Below are 20,123 nucleotides of genomic sequence, written 5' to 3' on the forward strand. Positions count from 1 at the left end.
ACATTGTCCAATATGCTTATCAGAAAAAAATGTACTGTACTATAATACCCGAGCAACAAATCATTCCAGAACATTTGGCCATTCAGGAAATGCATGACAAAGGTTTTAGCACAAGACACTTATTTCAAATTCCTAATATTAATGGCAGTATTTTAGAAAGCAAGCCCTGCAGACTGGATATATTTACAAATAAATATTCATCAGCATCAACAGATTATATGCAGGCATAATCAGGTGCCAACAGATAAATTTATCTGTTAGGAGATCTTGTACTATATGGTGTAATGAGTTTGCATCTCATGATAATTTTACTCAGACAGCAAGATTTTACAGACAAGAAAACCTGATCTACCTGGTCTTTTCCCCCAAAGCATCAATGCCCTGCACCTTCCTTAGGGTGACACTGCTAGAACTATATGAAGAATCTCCCAGACTGTCTGACACAAGAGAGATTGGAATGCAGTGGTCACAGTTTGAAGAGCAGACATTCCGAGAACAAGGCAAAGGAAACCTTTGATTGCACATTTTGTTTTTTACTAGCTGCTGCTTTGGGGGTCCTTTTAGGGCAGAGAAGTGACCTTCTGGTATGAAAAATGCATATAATGTGCATTATAAAATGTCAATATAAACAAAAGAAGATAAATTCCAATTCCCAGCTATTTCAGTAAAGCAGTCAGTTTGTGATGTTAGTATGATTATCAGCAAATTTCAGTGTATATAGATCAGAGTAGGGGTGCATCTGCACTGTAGAATGAATGCAGTTTGAGACCACTTGCATGTAATCATGGGAGTTGTAGTTTTCCAAAGTCTTCAGTCTTCTCTGCCAAAAGTGGGCTGATACCTCACCAAACTACAGATCCCAGGATTCCACAATATTGAGCCATGACACTTAAAGTGGTGTCAACCTGCATTCATTCTACAGTGTAGATGCACCTCAAGAGCCTACCATTGTGTTATGTTCCTCCACAGGTCAAGCTGAAGGAACCTCTGTGGTTTCTAAATGACAATTGTTATGCGGTGGCACTGAAAAAGCAGTTGTGTGTGGCCATCCTTTCTAAATGCAACTGATATTAGAAATCATAATTTGTTTGGGACATTCAATCAGCGCCATAATTACTATTAAGTTATGGCCAGTTTATGAGAGTGGCTTTTACAAGTACAAATCACTGAGTATTTAATCAGATGTCTAACTTTCTTTATTGAAGCAACTGGGTTTCTAAGAGTGTGTAGCCTTAAGTATACAAATAATAGGTAGCTAGGGAATATCTCTTAAAAGCATTCAATCCCATCGGATCTTATGAGGTAAGCAGAGTAAACTCAGGTCAGTGCTTGGATGGGAGACTGCCAATGAATACTTAGTGCTGTAGGTTGTATTTCAAAGAAAGAATTTGCCAAAATCACCTCTGGGTTTCTTAAGAAATGGGGTTACAAAGCGGAGTCCACGACATGCAAGTGTGGAGAAGAGCAAACCACAGACCACTTACTACAATGCTGTCTGAGCGCTGCGACATGCACAATGGAGGACCTCCTCACAGCGACACCTGAGACACTCGAAGTGGCCAGCTTCTGGTCAAAGGAAATTTAGTATAATGCCAAGTTTTTAAGTTTGTCTGTGGTTTTTCTATACATTATAACTGTATTCTCAATTCGCTTCTGGCATGATAAGTAAATAAACCTCTGGATATATCTTGTCTAAGAAAACTTGTTGCCATGGGTCAACAGATGACTTTAAGGCACACACACTTTGCACTGCCTGCATGCTTCCCAATCCTGTAAGTGCCTGATACATTAGCAATGAAACATAGGACTAAGGGTAAAATACAAGAAGATGCATAAACAAGAAGAAATGTACATATTTGTTGGAGACAATGTAAGATGAAATGTTAAAGGTTCAACTGCGTTTTAGGAATGTTATAATTTTCAAATTTCTATAATTCTATTAATGAGATTTTTATGCACTGTTGATTATACTTATGTTATTGTATTTATACTTATGTATTGTTGTCAGCATGTGGCACTTGGGAGTGTTTCTGTGAGCCGCCCCGAGACCCTTTGGGGAGATGTTGGTGGGTATGATGATGATGATGATGATAATGATGATGATGATGATTATTAGAAACACAACAAGACACTGCTGGCTGTTGAATTGGATCACACGTTGGACACTTCCCAAGTGTCTAGGACTGTGTGATGTATCAGCGAATAATGCATGCGGATTGCAGTAAGGTGGCCTTCTGCAGCTGGCAGATGGTAATTTTGTCACCGCCGATTGTGTTTAAGTGCAGGCCAAGGTTTTTAGGCACTGCACCGTGTGCCGATCACCACTGGGACCACCTTTACTGGCTTGTGCCAGAGTCTTTGCAGTTCAATCTTTAAATCCTCATATCATGTCAGTTTTTCCAGTTGTTTCTCTGCCATCCTGATGTCACCTGGGATTGCGACATCGACGATCCATACTTTGTTTTTTAACAAGATTGTGAAGTCAGGAGTATTATGCTCCAAAACTTTGTCTGTCTGAATCCAGAAGTCCCAGAGGAGTTTGGCATGTTCATTCTCTGTAACTTTTTCCGGCTTGTGATCCCACCAGTTCTTTGTCGCAGGCAGATGGTATTTGTGGCACAAGTTCCAATTAATCATCTGAGCAACGGTGTTATGCCTCTGCTTGTAGTCTGTCTGCGCGATCTTCTTGCAGCAGCTGAGGATGTGATCTATTGTTTCATCTGTTTCCTTGCAGAGTCTGTTATTATTATTATTATTATTATTATTATTATTATTATTATTATTATTTGAAACACAACAAGATGAGTCCACAGCAAACAAGATCACTCTGCTGGCTAATGTATTGGATGACACATCAGACACTTCCCAAGTGTCTAGGACTGTGTGATATATCGGCAAATGATGCGTGCAGATTATTATTATAATTATGATTATGATTATTTAAAAACCTCAATTTCCTCTAGGAAAGAACATTTATTTCCACATATAAAATGGTAGAAAGGGATGCATTAGTAATCCGGCAGCAAACGATTATTTTGTAGAACAAAGGTGCCTTGATTAGTTTTATTGAGCTCCCTGTCAGCATCTAGTACATTGTCTTCCTTGTTGCTTGGTGCCAATTCTTAGTACAGGCCCAACAAAATGCCATTGGAATGGAACAGCTGTAGACTTTTAGCATTTGTCATAAAGACTGTGCCTTATGAAAGAGTTCATTTGCATCTGTTGCAAACATGTGAGCCATTATTGGTCTGTGTTCTAACTTGTTTTAATTGGCTCAATCATAGACACAGCATTCCAGCTGTTGCCACCTTACGGCTTCAAAGGGAAAATACCCAGGATATTAATGTCCAATCTAACAGTTACTGGCTCATTGTCAGCTTCAATTTAAATCATGTTTTTACTAGTTGCCATACTCTCTTTTACTTTTCTCTCTTCTTCTCCCCTGTTTTTTTCCATACTTGGCTGCTTTGTAGTAATCTGGTGGGAGGGTTGCTGAGATTTTTTTTTTTTTGCTCTGTACTGCAAACATGTAATGCTCATTTGACATCAGCTACTACTTAAAACCTAATCTACTCTCTCATGCTTAAACGCTTGACACTTCAAGCAAGATATGGCTAAAAATAAAACCAGGTTAAACTTTTAAGAATAATCTTAGCAATCCAATGCGATGAAGAAGTTTCTGTGTGGCAAGCTTTAGAAATATGCTATGGTCAAGTCTACAGTTCATTAACAAAAAGTTTCTTGAGAGACTTAAGAGACTTGGAAACTGATTATTAGTTGATTGGATTTTTTTTCTAATTTACAAAATATCATGGAAGGCCTAATTCGATTAGGAACTGGCTTTTGTAGCCTCAATGAGACAAGCATTTCGTATCTGCAGTTGTGGCAAAATGAAGAAATGGAAAATACAACATTTTGGTTAGGTGTGTAAATGATGGTTTTGCCAACATGTTTTTTTGTTTTGTTTTATTTTCAACCATAGATTATACATAACACATAAGTCACTACCCTTTTTCAACCCCTGAAGACTGTAGTTTGGTGCTCCTGCTTGATGTAAACACAGAGTTAAAATTTTCAGCTTCACCAAGAATAGGGAGCTTAGCAGGAAGAAAGTGTTCCTGGGCTTGTGATGTAAATTGAATCTGATGTAAATGGGGTGAGCAAGTTCCATAGGCAATCATTGGAGATCAAGGGAATATGTTCTGACAGATTTGAAGTAGCCCCAAAGTTTGTGATTTTACTCAACCCACCACAATTTTTAAATAACCACTGACTTTAAAGTATAAAACATCAGCTGGAACCCTAGAGAAATATGTGTGTATGTTCTCGAGAAGTGGCAGCATGTCCTGATTTCAAGGGGACTTAAGTGAGCAAATAGAGATGCAGATAAAGCAATTGGTAAGAACCATATTATTTTGCTGGGCCTTTTCCCAAGAGAGGAAAAGAGTTGCCATTCTGCTGTGCCTCTCATGCAGTCTCCAGTTACTCACCTGAACAAGCAGAAGAAACCTCTTTAAGAAGCACCTATAATCTGAGATTCCAGTTTCTTCCTTCCCCACTTTCAAAGCAGGCAAAGGAAGCTCCTTCTTTCATACAACAGCAAGATTTAAAATGTTCTTCCCGCTCCAAACAGGCAAAGGAAGCCTTTTCCTCGCAGTTATATGACGATTGAAGTTGCTTTTTCATTTTTTCTAACACCCTAAGCCTAGATGGATGAAAGCAAATCAGTCCAGTCACCATCTCTTACCACTCAAAATTCTGCACCACAACTAAAGTAACTTTCTTCTCTTAACTTACCCTCCTTGCTCTCCTGTCTCAATTCAATTGCACAGGCATGCTGGGAGAACATGTATTTATTTCTGGAGAAACATAAACTTAAAATGTTATAAACTGGGGGTGACACATTGACTCACATGAACTCATACTTCATAGACCCCTTTCACACAGCTAAATAAAATCCCGCATTATCTGCTTTGAACTGTAATGTTTGGCCATGTGGACTCAGATAACCCAGTTCAAAGCAGATATTGTGGGATTTTCTGCCTTGATATTCTGTGTTATACAGCTGTGTGGAAGGACCCTAAGTGAAGAAAAACTAAACTCCCAAGGATTTATATATCATTTTGAACAAGGGGCAGAAATGTGTGAAGCCTCTTCTATTGGTAATATGGCAACCAGCAGTACCATTTATTTATTTATTACATTTATATTCTGCCCTTCGCACCCCGAAGGGGACTCAGGGTGGATCAATGCTGGGGCACAAATTCTTATATACATACATAAACATTAAAAACATTTATCAAAATATTAAAATATACAATTTAAAACCGTCCTAGTCATCCACGTCAAATCTAATTGGCCTGGTAATCTTTCCTATTGTAGCTTTATTGCCCTGTCCCGAAAGCTTGGTTCCACAGCCAAGTTTTTACCATCCTTCTAAAGGACAGGAGAGAGGGGGTTGACCTGATCTCACCAGGAAGGGAGTTCCAGTCAGGGAGCAATCACCGAGAAGGCCCCGTCTCTCGTCCCCACCAATCGTGCTTGTGACAATGGCGGGACGGAAAGCAGGGCCTCACTGGAGGATCTTAAACTCCGCAATGGTTCATAGGGAGATGTGTTCAGACAGGTAATTTGGGCTGGGGCCATTTAGGGCTTTATAGGCCAAAGCCTGCACTTTGAATTGTGCCCGGTAGCAAACTGGCAGCCAGTGGAGCTGGCATAACATGGGAGTTGTATGCTCCCTGTATGCCGCCCCACTTATTAACCTGGCTGCCTCTCGTTGGACTATTTGAAGCTTTTGAGCAGTCTTCAAAGGCAACCCCACGTAGAGTGTGTTGCAGTAGTCTATCCCAGATGTAACAAGAGCATGGACCACTGTGGCCAAGTCTGACTTCCCAAGGTATGGGCACAGCTGGAGCACAAGTTTTAATTGTGCAAAAGCTCCCCTGGCCACCGCTGCAACCTGGGATTCCAGGTTTTAGTCTTGGCTACATTGACTAGGGGTGATGGGATTTACAACCTAACAAAATTTGAAGGGCCCCATTTCCTGACACATTTCAGCATACCTCCTTACTAACGATGAATAGTTTTCAATTATTTTTTTCCTTCTAATTAGCATAACCATTCATCAGCCACCAAGCCATTGCTTTTCATTGGTGACTGTCCCTGTATGTAATGCAAATCCTTTTCTATTTTTTGCTTTGGCATCACTATTTACTTTAAAATCATTGTCGCATTCCCACAATCTTTAATTATGATGTAAACTTGACTTAATAATGCTTTTTTGTAGATATATGTTAAATGAGATGGAGAAATATTCCTGCAAAGGATATGTTTTGAGCTAACAGCAGATACAATTCTATTGTAGAGGGCAGGGTTTGCACAGAAACAACCCAAAATTCAAAACATGACATCGGTCCACAGGCTAATGATACTCCTGAAACCCTGTGATCCACTACCAATTAGAGTAACCCCAGATGGGAAGTGCTAGCTGTTCATATGTTAATTTATCACCCTTTATTTGGACAAATTCCACCGTGGTAAAGGCATCAGAGAGCTAGACAGAGCAATGGCCTGACTCAGTGTAATACAGTTTTGGGGAGAAACAAAACAGAACAGTGACATTGCCATTAGCAATATTATAAAGAAAGGGGAAGGAGGAGATTTCTAATCTTCTGTGACTACCTTGATAAGAAATAAGAATAGAGAGCTATGCAAAAATGGAAGGACTGACTATGCTACTTTGGAGAGCTTCAAATGAAAACAGCATTTGTTTAGCAATGGAAGTTGTGCAAGTAGTGAAACTGGAATGCCAGCAATGTTAACTATGTAAAGAAGGCATTAAGAGGTTGGAGACCCTCAACTAATTAGTGACCTGGGAGGAAATGAGCCACTCCTCCAAAAGAGAGATGTAAGGATAACTGGCCACAAACATCAAAAATCCTACCAAGCCTCTTGGCAGACATGTTACAAAAGAAGAAATATGAAGCACTATATTGAATCTATATTTAGTGTTCAATAAATTAATGTATTGTTACATATTGCTATAACTGCTTTGAAAGCCTACTCTAAAATGAAAATCTATTCCTAAAATTATTAAAAATACCAGATTAGTGATAATATTTGCTTTCAGTATAACTTATTGTCATTGCTTTTAGGGTATAAAACTATTTTATATATAAAATTATTTGGCCAGAAAAAGCTCATTCATGCCACCTGCTGGCAAAAATTAGGATGACTTTCAAGTATCTTTTGCAATATTTGTGCTCTATTAGCCATAACGTTTGAAGCTAAAATAGGTTTTTCCTTCTCCAATAGCTACCAGGAACTGCTATTTTTTCATATACATTTAACCGCATATATCAGTAGGATGCGCACATACCAGAAGTCAAAGTTAACAGAAAAAAATGTCAAGGTCTTCAATACTGCAGTAAACAACTCAAGAGATATATTAGCCCAGTCAAAATGGAAGCAAGCACAACTGTCTATTTAAGGCTGAGTGCCCTCCTATGCGACCAAGCAGCTCGAAAAGACAAGGATACTCCAGTCCTGTGTAACTGGACAGAATACTAAACACACTTTATTTTAAACTGTGATACTTGGAACATAGGGAAAGAGGGCACTTGGATTTGGAGAAATAGATCACATCAGGAGTGATTTCTTTTTAAAACAAATGTACAATCAGGATGCACAGCAGGTTAAGGTAAGGCTTAAACTCCACATCACAAAATGGGATAAAAGCTCATCCTAGGCTTCCTACAGAACTGGGCGATAGACATAGGTCCTGAGATGGCGGCATACAGGAAAGAAGACACTTTTCTCCTTTATACAGAAAGGAGTAACTGTCTTTTAGATCAGGAAGGCAAAAACCAACACTTAAATCAATCTAAACATATTTATACCAGTAGAATTTCAGTATTATGGCAGGATACTGTTCAAACACGGGCTTAATTAAAAGCCAACCATTTACAACTGATGTCTATGGGGGGGGGGGGGGGGGAGAGAAAGAATTATACTACCTTATTTTTCCCAATGATTCTTGCTGTGCAAGGAATTTAATTGACTTTTTACTGAATGGTAGGGAGATTCCACATTGTGATTATTACACTCATTAAGTGCAATTATGACTGTCCTGTCAAACACAGTTGAATTGTAGAAGATCCAAAAGTAGTAGTAGTATATGTTAACACTTTAGTTTGTGGCCTTTTCATAGCAACAAGTTTTTTTCGTGTCAGGAATGACTTGAGGAATGAGTTAAAACCATTGTGCTGGCAGGACTGCTGACCAAGAAGTCAGCGGTTCAAATTCTGGGGACAGCGGGTGGAGCTTCCTTTGTCAACTCCAGCCCCCCATGCAGGGACATGAGAGAAGCCTCCCACGGGATGGTAAAAACATCAAAACATCCAGGCGTCCCGTGGGCAACGTCGTTGCAGATAGCCAATTCTCTCACATCAGAAGCAACAAGGTGCTCCAGATTCTTAAGACTCTAGTTTCTCTAATCTTTTATTAATGGCAATGCCGGCTATGAAGAGCTAAAGGTTTCCTACCTGTAATTTACTCTTAGTTCAAGGCATTCTATTCCCTTTTTCTATATTTAAGAAATTTTACCATATTTAATAAATAATATGTCAGCAATCAGAACTTAGTTGTGAAAGGAAATTGATTTCAGTATATTCAGCAATCTGTTCATTTAGTTGTTTCCAATATATTCCAACACGTTGAAAATAATTCTGCAGTGGCCTTCCTTATCTATACTTTAATGACAAAAATGTGCAATGGATAGTATTCATCTTGTTCAACCTTTCCTTGTAGGTCTGACATTTGGAAGACTGGCATTAACTTAGGAATACCACTCTGTTCCCTACTTAGAATTAGCTATACAACAAACACATTAAACCCTTTCAACATGTGGCAAGACAAAAGTAGGAGATGAGTGATTTTTCTAAAGAAGGCATTATTTTCTTATCAGCATTTAAAATGCAAGTATGATTAGCTTAAAATGCAGAAATGATGACACAGTTGATTCAGCAGTTGGCTGGCAATTTGGTTTTTCAATATACATGGAAATAGCTTGAATTCCTTTAAAATTCTCTGTGTGTCTACATATTTCTACATTATGCTTGTAGTGTGAATTCAATGCCACTTTATTGTAAGCTCTCTCAACTCCAGAAAAAGTTAAAGGCGAACTCCCTCTCAACAAAGGTTACCAAGAAAACCCTTGAAGTCAGAAATGACTCTAAGGCACACCGTATTATGACATTTCAAATGTGTGTAAACAGAACTACCGAGAAAAACCGAGCTTTTCAAAGACGTTTGAAATTCAAGTGAAGTTGTTTTCCTTGAGAATGGTGGAGCAAATGCCATTTCTGTAGCTCTATTGTGATGGTTCTAACAGCATAATTTGTTTACTGGATACCACACAAGTGTTGCTAGACTGCTTTTAATTTATCCAGTGCTCACAGCTCTGCGCTGTGTTTTCTTTCCTACATAAGGGCAAGAGCTTTCCTCCCAAGGAACAGTTTATGACCTTATGTTCTGAGCATTACATTTATCAGCAGGCAAACTGCCCAACACAACATTTCCACATCACACAGTGTTTCAAGAAATTTCTTGTCCACTTCTATTCCACTTAAATATGTGTTTCAGTTTGAAAGAAAATGTGCCCTTTTCCAATACTAAAGAATGTGGCTCTAGCAGTGAACAGTGGTTCTCAACCTTCCTAATGCCGCAACCCCTTAATACAGTTCATCATGTTGTGGTGACCCCCAACCATAAAATTATTTTTGTTGCTACTTTATAATTACAATTTTGCTACTCTTATGAACCGTAATGTAAATATCTGATTTTCATTCACTGGACCAAATTTGGCACAAATATGTGTTACACCAAAGTCTGAGTACTGGTGGTGTTTGGGGAAAATAGACCTTGACATTTTGGAGTTGTAGCTGCTGGGATTTATAGTTCATCTACAATTAAAGAGCATTCTGAACCCCACCAATGATAGAATTGGGCCAAACTTCCCACACAGAACCTCCATGCCATGGAGGGACTCACTGGTGAAAGCCTCCCTTCAGCCTCACCCGCTCTCCCTCGCCTGCACATGCGCACCATGCATGCCTGCTCTCCCCTCCCTGCTTGGAGTCTCAGAAACAGCCCTCCACAGTGAAGGAGGGCTTTTGGTGGGAGGTGCCATCTGTTTCCAAAAAGGAAGAGAAGGACAGGTGGAGAGATCTTCAGTCCTTCTCTGCCAAAGGGGTTCCTAAGACCATCAGAAATATGTTTTCTTAAGGTCTTTGGCAACCCCTCTGAAACCTCCTCACAACTCCTGAGGGGTCCCGATCCCCAGGATGAGAAACACTGCTCTACAAACTAATGTAGCACATTATTAACTTCCTTCAAGTAAATCAGCCTTAAATGTATTTTAATATTTCCATTGTTTCAGTGTTCTGTTTATTCACATACAGTAACATTCCAGCTATTCTTATGTTTATTATTGTTGAGATGCTGGAAAAATAACTGTTGTCCATTATAGGACCACACTATTTATGAATAAGGTTTCTCTTGTTTAACTAAATTTCTTGTCTGTTTTTTCACTCACATTCTGGCAAAGTTTATTTTCAGTGGAGAACCTGATAAACATCTGTATTTAATATAAAAAGATCTGCTGAGGATGTAGGGAGGAATTGTTAATATAGCTAAAGGAATTTATATAGAAATCTCTGGTATATTTAGCTACAAAATATTCTAGTGGCTTCAACAGTCATTTAAGATTAAACATTTTTACCATGGCAAAACACATAAAAAACTGGTCCCCATATAATTTCTACATGCAGACAGGTTTATGTAAAATATATAAACATTTTTTTCAGTTTGTTACAGATTGCATAAATATGGTATTTTACTCTTGCATTTACAGATGTGCAAACACAATTCGATTACAATCTCTGAAAAGTACTTTCCATCCAAAATGAACCAATGAAAAAAATGAACCAAGGAATTTAAATACCAAACTCACAAGTTTAAAATGTCTTTTTTTAGTAAAATTCACACATTTAAAATAGTTTTATTCATTTTATTTGTATATGTCAAAATACATTTTTTTGCAAAATAGTGGGTTTTGCAAGTAGTTTCATGCAGATGCAAGGTCTGCTCAATACTACCAATGAAATCAACGCAACACAGTAGCCAGTTTTAAAGAATAAATAACCTATATATAAAACACTAAAATATTAGATACACATTAATCATTCACAGGCATCCAAAACTTTTACCAAATATAATCCACAGTATGCCTAACCATCTTACAACACGACGCAGTGTGTTGCAGCCATTCAGATGGATCAATTCTCTGCTTGGTTTCTGTAGTAGCTTAAGCGCATGAAAGCTGTCCATCTTAATTAAATCTTTTGACTCATACAGACCTACTGCAACAAGAGATCCCAGAACTATCCTTGTACCTTTAGAATCAAGAATCCTGAGCTTGGTAGTAAGAGCAAAACCTTACATCTTCAAAAAACCTTCCCCCTCAAAGGGAAATGTGTGAACATCTTCCCCCAGCGAGTCCTTCTCCATTTCCCTCCCCAAAATGAAGCAAGTCCCATTCCCCAAGAATTAGGCAGTAGAACACAATGACCTTTTTAAAATGAAGGGGTACAAATTCACATTTAATATAGTATACAATATAATCAATAATACAATAGCTACTACAAGCTTTACAATATACAATTTGTTTTAATGGCTGAACTGTCCAGTGGTTTTTATAGGCAATCTTCTGTAGGCCAGTAAGATGGTTATATTTAGGAGGTTTTAGTGAAAATAGAAAAGCCATTTGTTTTTGTTTTCTAACAAAAGCTATCTTCACTGGAGTACTTTTTAAAAGGCCACTGAAATGTATAAAATGGTCAGATGGGATGGTGGTATCGGTGTAGATGCCTCTTCACATGGCAATAGCAATACACAAATATGAAAAACAGGTTAGGGCTTTCAAATGACTTAAAGATTACTTTGGCTAGCACAACAGTTTTGGACAGCACTCAAATATAGATATGTGAAATGCAGTGAAGTTATATTTGATTTTTTAATATGAGTGAATACTACTCAAATGAAAAATGGGAGGGAATGGCTAAGGGCTGTTTTAAAAAATAGTTCGTAGACATTCTGTGGCTCCATACAATTTTTAATTTAAACCATTAAAAAGTAATGGATTTTATTAAACATTTATTTCGGAGCAGCCTAATTTACTTTAACACACATTTGCCATAGGGAAATATATTCAAGCATGTCACGTGGGGCTGAAAAAAAAATCCAAACAAATATACACGAATATATACAGTTTCACTCAGTACCGGCTAAAATGAAGGTGAAGGTTACAGGATCTAACATCTTGCACTACAACCCTTGTTCTTTTCTTTTTAAAAAGTGACCAATAAAGGCAAAAGAGAGAAGTTTTTATATAATTAATCTACTTTCAACTGACTTTTAAAGCATCTTTTATAGGAAATTAATGCATATTGCACAACAGTGAAAGCAAAGGTCTCACAAAATCTTTCTGTTTTGGGGTGGTGGGCTGGAAAATATAAGCTTAGTTATCTACTTGTATTTTTAAAGGGTGTGAACATCTCTGTAAATGTAAAGCTGTGAAAATACTGTACAAGGAAAAATTCTGGTACAAGAATAATTAGAAGGTCACACACACAAATTCAAACTGGAAAAAAATTGGCAGGATAAGAAAAAAACCCAGGAACTGTGACACAACAACAAAATAAAGTAATTGTCTGTGAGAGCAGAAAGCTTTTTTCGATGCATGTGTTTATGTACAACTAAGGCTTACTGGTTAAATATCTGAGGCTTATCTGGCCTTAAACACTTTCCTTATATGCAGTAGCTGTAAACAAGATTTCTCAGTCATTATGTCTTCTCAGCAGCTGCTTTTACACATGAAACAATGATCTTTGTTTAAAAAACACACACACCCAGGTAAGGGCATTTGGCAGAATATCTGAAAATGACAGTCTCCAAGAAATCTTCCCAGGCTTCCAGTGACTTCCATGCTGTGGTCCACTGGAGTTACTAATTATGTGCAATCTGATGACTTGCAGCTGGAGTAAACAATTTTATTTGGAAAGCTTGCTGATAACTCTGATCAAGGCCCCATTTTCATCTTTTAACCTCTGGTTGTCTGCCTTCAGGTCTGGCAGCATCTGTCAGATAGGGAAAAAAGTATAGATATGTGATGTCTGAAAAGGAACAGAATGATAAATACAAGTCCAAAGACAATCTGCCTCCTTTTCCTGCAAATACCACCCAACATCCAACTAACAGTTCAGAAGGCGAGACTTATCGGCACTAGCAATTTTCTGATTTTGTAATATACATGTATACCAATAATATTACTGCAAACTAAAGCATTAAATAAAAGAATTCTCCACAGATTTAGTCAGTCCTGCTCAAGCATGCAGAAAGCTGTTTATATGGGGGCAATGGGAGGAATTTCAGGGAATTCCTAAAATACTATCCATTTCAATCCTAAAAAGAAGGTTCACAAAACAAAATGCTTCATCAATTGAGATAGGTTACACAATATGCCTGTTAGTGTCATTTCATATCCACTTGAATAAACTAGTCTTGAACATTAACTTAATCATTTCTTTTCAATTATATGGTCACTGCTTTGTTCTAAGTAACATAACAAACCCATACAGGTTTAATCAAATTTTCATACTCACAGAAGCAGGAGAAAATGAAAGTTTAATGAGTTTTAGAGGGAAATCAGCAACTACATTTTCCCATTTAACCAGACACCCCACACAAACACACAGAAAAAAAATGCTGTCTTTCAAGAATACAACTCTAATACTACATTCTTCTTGGTTCTATATTTATCCAGAGAGTTTCACTGAAACAGAAGGAGCACAAAGCTGGGCCAGATATGGAATTTCCTAGCCCTGACATGACAGCATAGATTCATCCACAAGTACCTGTCCTGGACCAGCAGTGTATAGAAAGAGAAAGCCATCCTAAGATGGAAGGTCACCTTTGCCAAACTAAACTTCTGTCCAACTAATAATGGCCAGAAAGTCAAAGGTAGATATTTTCACCACATCTAACAAGGGCTCATTTATTATTTAGGTGTTTTAAAAACTGTTACAGTACTGGTCAATACCACAACATCAAAAGGCTCTCAATGTGATTTTAAAAAGATCAATGGTCAAACTTTACCCACTCACAGAATTATATGGTTTTTAAGTATGTACTAATATAAAAATGAAGGCCTCCCATTAACCATTTAAAATTATTGGACTCACACACCAATTTGGCTTCTTCTGAAAACAGAAAAAATCTCACATACATTTGGCTAAGATAGTAGTGTTACGACAAAATCTGTCGAGATAGTAATACTGAGGCTCCATCAAGTCAATATCCTGAAGATACTTCAGAGACTGTACAATATAAAAATTGTTGTACTCCTAGAAGTAATGAGGCCCACCATACATGTAAACAACATTCTTTCAGCAGAAGATAAGGCATTTGGGTCATGGAGGTGATAAATGCCTCACCGAGTATCGTCACTCAAGCAGTAAGCGTCTTATATGACAGAGAGTGTTCAAACAGTGTCGGATTTTCTTGAATAAATCATTATCTGTTTTCCAGTTCTGCTACTTGGTTGAAACTATCTTTGTCAACTGAACCACGACCCTGTTGATTGTCCTGAACCTCTTAATTTCTTTCAGTACTACTGACTACTACAACTTTGTGGCTTTGGGAGTACTGTTCCAACAATGGCTCTGATCTTTCCTGACAAATAGGGCCCAGATGGTGCTAGGGGACTGCTGCTCTATGCTGTGGGCTTTGATTTCCAATATTTTAAATGCCTACATCTTGCTTTCCATGCTTTGATCAGTCACACCTTTTTCCAGGGCTGATTACTATAAAATACTTTTTGTATTTTGTGATACCCAACATACTGGGTATCAAAACTATCAAACAACTTTATCTTAAACAAAAGTTTCATTTAAAATAGCCTATTATATCTGCATGCTCGTTCTGCATTAGACACTGAAATAGCTATATACTTTGCTAAACTAGACTCTGCTTGACATGAAGCAAATGCATAGAAGCAGCTTTCTCTTTTGGTATTTTAGTGCGTACATGCACAACCACAACCACAGAGCATTAGTATAGCAAAGTAGCTGTATCCAGTCCACCCCATCTAATTTATTACTTCAGCATATGTACATAGCAGAGAGGTTTACGTATGAACACCACAACTTGATCACATGACTGATTTTACAACATGTATACAAACATACTCTTTATTCATGTTTGCTAGCCTCCTAGGAGAACTATGGTAGCCTGGATTTCAAAATTCTACACTCTATGGAAGAGAGACAAAGGTACATTCCTCTATATTCCATATCTCTTGGTTCCATATCGCTTGAACTTATTTGAGGAAATGTGTGAGGTTTTTCCAATGAAAAGACAGACAAAATATCTAAGACCTTCCTGCTCAATAAGACAGAGATATAAATAGGAAAGACTAACTAAAATAATTCGTGTAAACCACAAAATGCTTCTGGTGTTAAAACCATCACAAGCCTTGATGACTACCAAATTTAACTCAAGTTAGGCACATATCTATGTAGATATAGTGACAAAATGACAGATTCAACTTAATGCAAGATATTGCACTTATACTTAATGCAAGATAATAGGACTGAAGCATTTCCCATCACCAGTGTTTTCTTTTTACATGCATTGCTTCCAGTGAAAGGACCATTGAGAACACACAATTAAGATTTAAAGTTCAGTTCCCCACTGTTTTTATGTACATCTGAAGGAAGGAATATTACTAGATTATAGTGGTTCCCATTTTCAAATCAACCTCCCTAGCACTTGTAGCCTAGTGCTCGCAAATTTAATATAAAGACAAACTGCCAATATGAGATGCACTAGAGCTATCTTAACAAACCAATTTCCTAAACTAGACTCTAGCATCAAGATGTTTGGAATCAGGCAGGTCTAGAATGCTGGAAACCAAGCATGGAAGACAAAGTTTCTTATTTCTTAAGCAATAAGCCAGTCTTCAGTCACATAAGCATAATTAGCAAGAGCTGCAAGCCATGACACTAGCAGAAGTTTAACATGTGCCTGGCTACAAAAAGAAAGGAAAAGGAAAATTACAAGTCCACAGAACGTAGGTGCCTGCAGCTTGATAACCACTCTGGTCAAGGCCCTATTCTCAGTCAGCAGTCGGTCATTTAAACGCCCCAAAGTCTGAACTTGCTTTACTTGATATTGTTTCTGCAGAAATCAAAGAAACAGGAACCAAGATGAGAGGAATTCAATGTGCATACTGAAAATATATCAGTGGTGAAGATAACTAAAAGGAAAAAGAAAAAGATGTAAAGAGAACTCTTTTCTTAGCTGAAAGTAATTTCGTGTAAAACATAGACAACATACTTTAAGGACAACTTGTGATGACACACAGTTTTCCAAGGAATTTCATTGCAACAATGAACTGGTTTATTTCTGTATGAGGTCATACAATTATGTTCTTAGTTAACCAACCAAGCAAACAGAAAATAAAAAATGAAGGTGGGTGTGAATACATCACACTTGAAGAGCTATACAATATAAATTATCTAACTTGAAAACATGCTCGTTCTCCACTTGCCCATCCAAAAGAGATCAGGTCTACAGTTCTTCAAGTTAGAATATTCCAAGATGCTCAAGGGACATCCATTGTCAAATGTGGACTAACTACCTTTATTCTATTGAGCTGTGGCCTGGTCTTTGTCTTGTATGTTTTGGAAATATTTTTATTTAAACTACTCTTAAGAAGAAATGTATTACACTTATGAAATCTGTACTGGGACTCAGTTAGTTACCAGATATTATTCTAAGTGCTGCTGCCATCCTTTAAAGCCCTGAACAAAGTTTATCCTGGGACCTAGTCTGCTATGATGGCATGGTGAGATCTTCAAAGGGCTGCCTTCTCCACACACCAGAGACCTCTGAGGTTAGTGCAATGACCATGAAGAACACGGCTTTGAAATAACAACATTCTCATTACAGAGCTGAACACATTGTTTTAAATTCTGGTGGACTGCTAACTCATGGGGGAATTGGTAAACTTGTTTGCAACAGCTACTTTATCAATGCTTTTGATCACTGATTTTTACAATGGATTTAAAATTATAATGTTTACTTTTTATAAATTCATTTGTGAGTGTGCCACCTTAGTATTTTTGCAATCCAATGACTGAACATACATTTTTTTTTAAAATAAAGAAAAATGCCATCTTCCTGCTATTTTCCTTTTGGGATTGATTTTTTCTCTTCTTCCTAACAGATGCTTCTGTGTAAGTCTTTCAAACCTCCTGATCCAAAATCCATTCCTATCTTGATTACGTCTGCAGACTACCTATAGTAGGGTCTGCTTGCTATCAAGCAAGCATTTCCCTTCTAGAATGCCCTTTGGCAGACCAGATCTATATGTAGTTACTTTTTTGGTCACTCACAGGCCAATGTTATCAACAGGAGTAAAATATTCATAGTTTGGATTAATTAAATTAAGGCTGGACAGGAATTGGTGAGGCATACAAAAGGTTAAGGCAGTTAAACAGCAGCAGCTTTTCAGTGGATTGATCTTTGAAAAGTTAAAGAAAAAGATCAAGATAGTTACAAAAACAAGACCAGTCCTGCTTAGACCAGCAGAGGCCTACCTAGTCCAGCATCCAGCATCTCATAATGGCCAAGCCCTTCAACAGTCCTCCTTCTGTAGTTGCGTTGAAACAAAGAGGTCAATGTCTGGATAGCCCCAAACATTGCATATGCAGAGCAGAAAGGGTTGACGTAGTCGCCACTCTTGGCATGCAGATGGGATCTTGCTCAAGGAGTCTGCCTGAAGGTTGTACTCTCCCGGAAGGTGAATGACAATTGGGAAGATACTTTATCAAGTGCAGCACTCCCACAACTCTAGTGTCATTTGAAGCAATAAACAGGACCGAGTTCTGCCTTGTTTGTTCACATAAAACGTGGTAGTGTTATTTGTCAATATTTGTATTATGGAATGCTCCTCAAAGCATCTCATGGCCTTGAAAATCACCAGCAGTTCAAGGTAGTTGATGTGATGAGCTGCTTCCAGAGGTGACCAAGGTTGATTATGAACAGTGGGCCCCCCAACCCAGCATCAAAGTGGTCATTGTAATGGAAGCCTTTGGTTTCAGAGACTGAAATGACATATGGATACATACGTTTTTCCTGATAATCTACCAGTTGAGGGATTTTCGAACCCAGCTCAAGATCGAAAAAGGAGCTTGCTGTGAAGATCTCAAAGAGGATTGAAAGCATGGAGGAACCGCTGCTGAAGCGGGCACATGTGGATATGCATGAAGAGTGTGACCAATGTGGTGGAACCCATGTGTACCAGAACAATTTGAATGCCTTTCACCTTCACTCTCTTGAGAATGCGACAACATGTGATCACGTTTTTGGGAAGGAAGATCCTATTGAGGAGAAAATCGAAAATGAACTGATGAACCAGATGGAACAGGTCAAGTTGGATTTATCTGGATTCACCATGAGACCGAGGTATCATAGAAGGCGAAGTGCGAAGTAAATGTTCTCCTGGAGGCATACCAAAGACTAAGAAACTAGGTGCCAATCGTCGAGGTAGGTGTACACCATGATGTTGTTGGTTCTGAGGTAGACTGCTATCCCTGCCATCTCCTTTGTGAAAACTGCTGGGGCAGTTGACAGTCCAAATGTTAAGGCATGAAACCAGTATGCATAGTTCTTGATGCAGAAGGCCAGAAATCTTTGGTAATTTGCATGGATCAGCATTTTACCAGTAATGTGTTTTGACAGCTGCACTTTCTTTCCCCCTCCTTCTCTGCCAGAGTGACATGAGGATGTTGCCTTGAAGGTAACTGAGTCTCAGCCACTATGATGGAATTCGGCTTTAAAATGGTGCAACAGCCAAGGCAAGTCAGAGTCATCAGTACCCAGTTGTCACTTTTCCCGAATTAGGTGGCACGGACAAAGGGTTGGACTAGGAGGATTTCACAACTTGCAGCAAGTAGGGAGGAAAAGACAAGTATGCAGCAGAGGAGGCAGCCCATTGGGCATCTCGGAACAGCAGATGGCCAACAAGCTGTGTCAACTGTTTGACTTCGAGACCCAAAGGCATGGCCATCTGCAGGACCTGGAGGGTAAACAGCCTTAAATCATTCGTAGGGATGGGGCATTAATGATTGAAACCCTTGGTTCCGGTGAGCGGTCAGGAAAGCACCAAAGTGCAGGAATCAACCCCAGACCATAGAGGGAATGGGGTTCATAATTGACATTGGAAAAATTCACATAAATGGAATTGGCCGATCTTACAAGGGAACTGTACCCACTGGAAGGATATAGACATGTCTGCCAGAGAGGAAGCATTGGAGGTTTCAGAGGTCTAGACTCTCAAGCACTTTTTTCAGTGTCAAGGAACCATCAAGGACACCTGTTCCACGCATCAGTGGTGTGGTGGCACCAAGAACACAACCTTGGTTGAGACATGGGCCCTTTTTGTAACAGCCAATCTCATCATCAGAGGCATAGGTGAATGAGCCCTGACTAATTTCATGGGAGCTTCAAAGTTGGGAGAAATTGTTTCACGAGTAGCCCTTTAGGGCCTTTGGTAATTCAGCAGCTAGGACTGGTGGTTTGGCATGAGTTTTTTTAGCCATTTTCTTGTCCCTTTTTCTTTCTGGCCTCCTTGTAAGCCTCCCCCGGTGTCAGGGGTTTCTCTGGTGAAGGAGTAGGCTCCTTGGACTTTGTCTTCTTTGAATGAGAAGCAGTCACTTCTTCTGCCAAATGTTTCATGACAAAATTCATTGAAAATGTTGAAGAAGGAACAGGTTTTCCTAAAGTGGATGTGGGGACCAGGGTTGAGAAGCCCACATCTGACTGCTTCAACCCTGTCTGGGACGTCAAGATTGAAGCATAGGAGGAAGGCGAGAGGGCCTGTTGCTACAGGGAGGAACGAAGCTTTGCCTCCCAATTCTTCCTTGTTTGAGACGTAAAGATCTGGCAATAAATGCATTAGTCGATGGACTGTCCTTCACCTAAGCAAAGAAGACACT

General features: G+C 38.7%; 1 protein-coding gene across 6 annotated transcripts in view; it reads right to left on the minus strand.

Moving 5' to 3' along the window:
- Positions 1–11,057: 11,057 nt before the first annotated feature.
- The window catches only part of PPP1R12A (protein phosphatase 1 regulatory subunit 12A), a 110,528-nt gene continuing 101,462 nt past the window's right edge, over positions 11,058–20,123 (minus strand). For all 6 annotated transcript variants that reach the window (XM_067469116.1, XM_067469115.1, XM_067469114.1 and 3 more), the window contains one exon: positions 11,058–13,199. In XM_067469116.1, the coding sequence (XP_067325217.1) occupies positions 13,113–13,199 (87 nt within the window). In that variant the 3' untranslated portion in view covers positions 11,058–13,112. The remainder of the gene's footprint in view (positions 13,200–20,123) is intronic.

Source organism: Anolis sagrei, chromosome 5 (assembly GCF_037176765.1).
Source record: "Anolis sagrei isolate rAnoSag1 chromosome 5, rAnoSag1.mat, whole genome shotgun sequence".
Classification (NCBI taxonomy): domain Eukaryota; kingdom Metazoa; phylum Chordata; class Lepidosauria; order Squamata; family Dactyloidae; genus Anolis; species Anolis sagrei.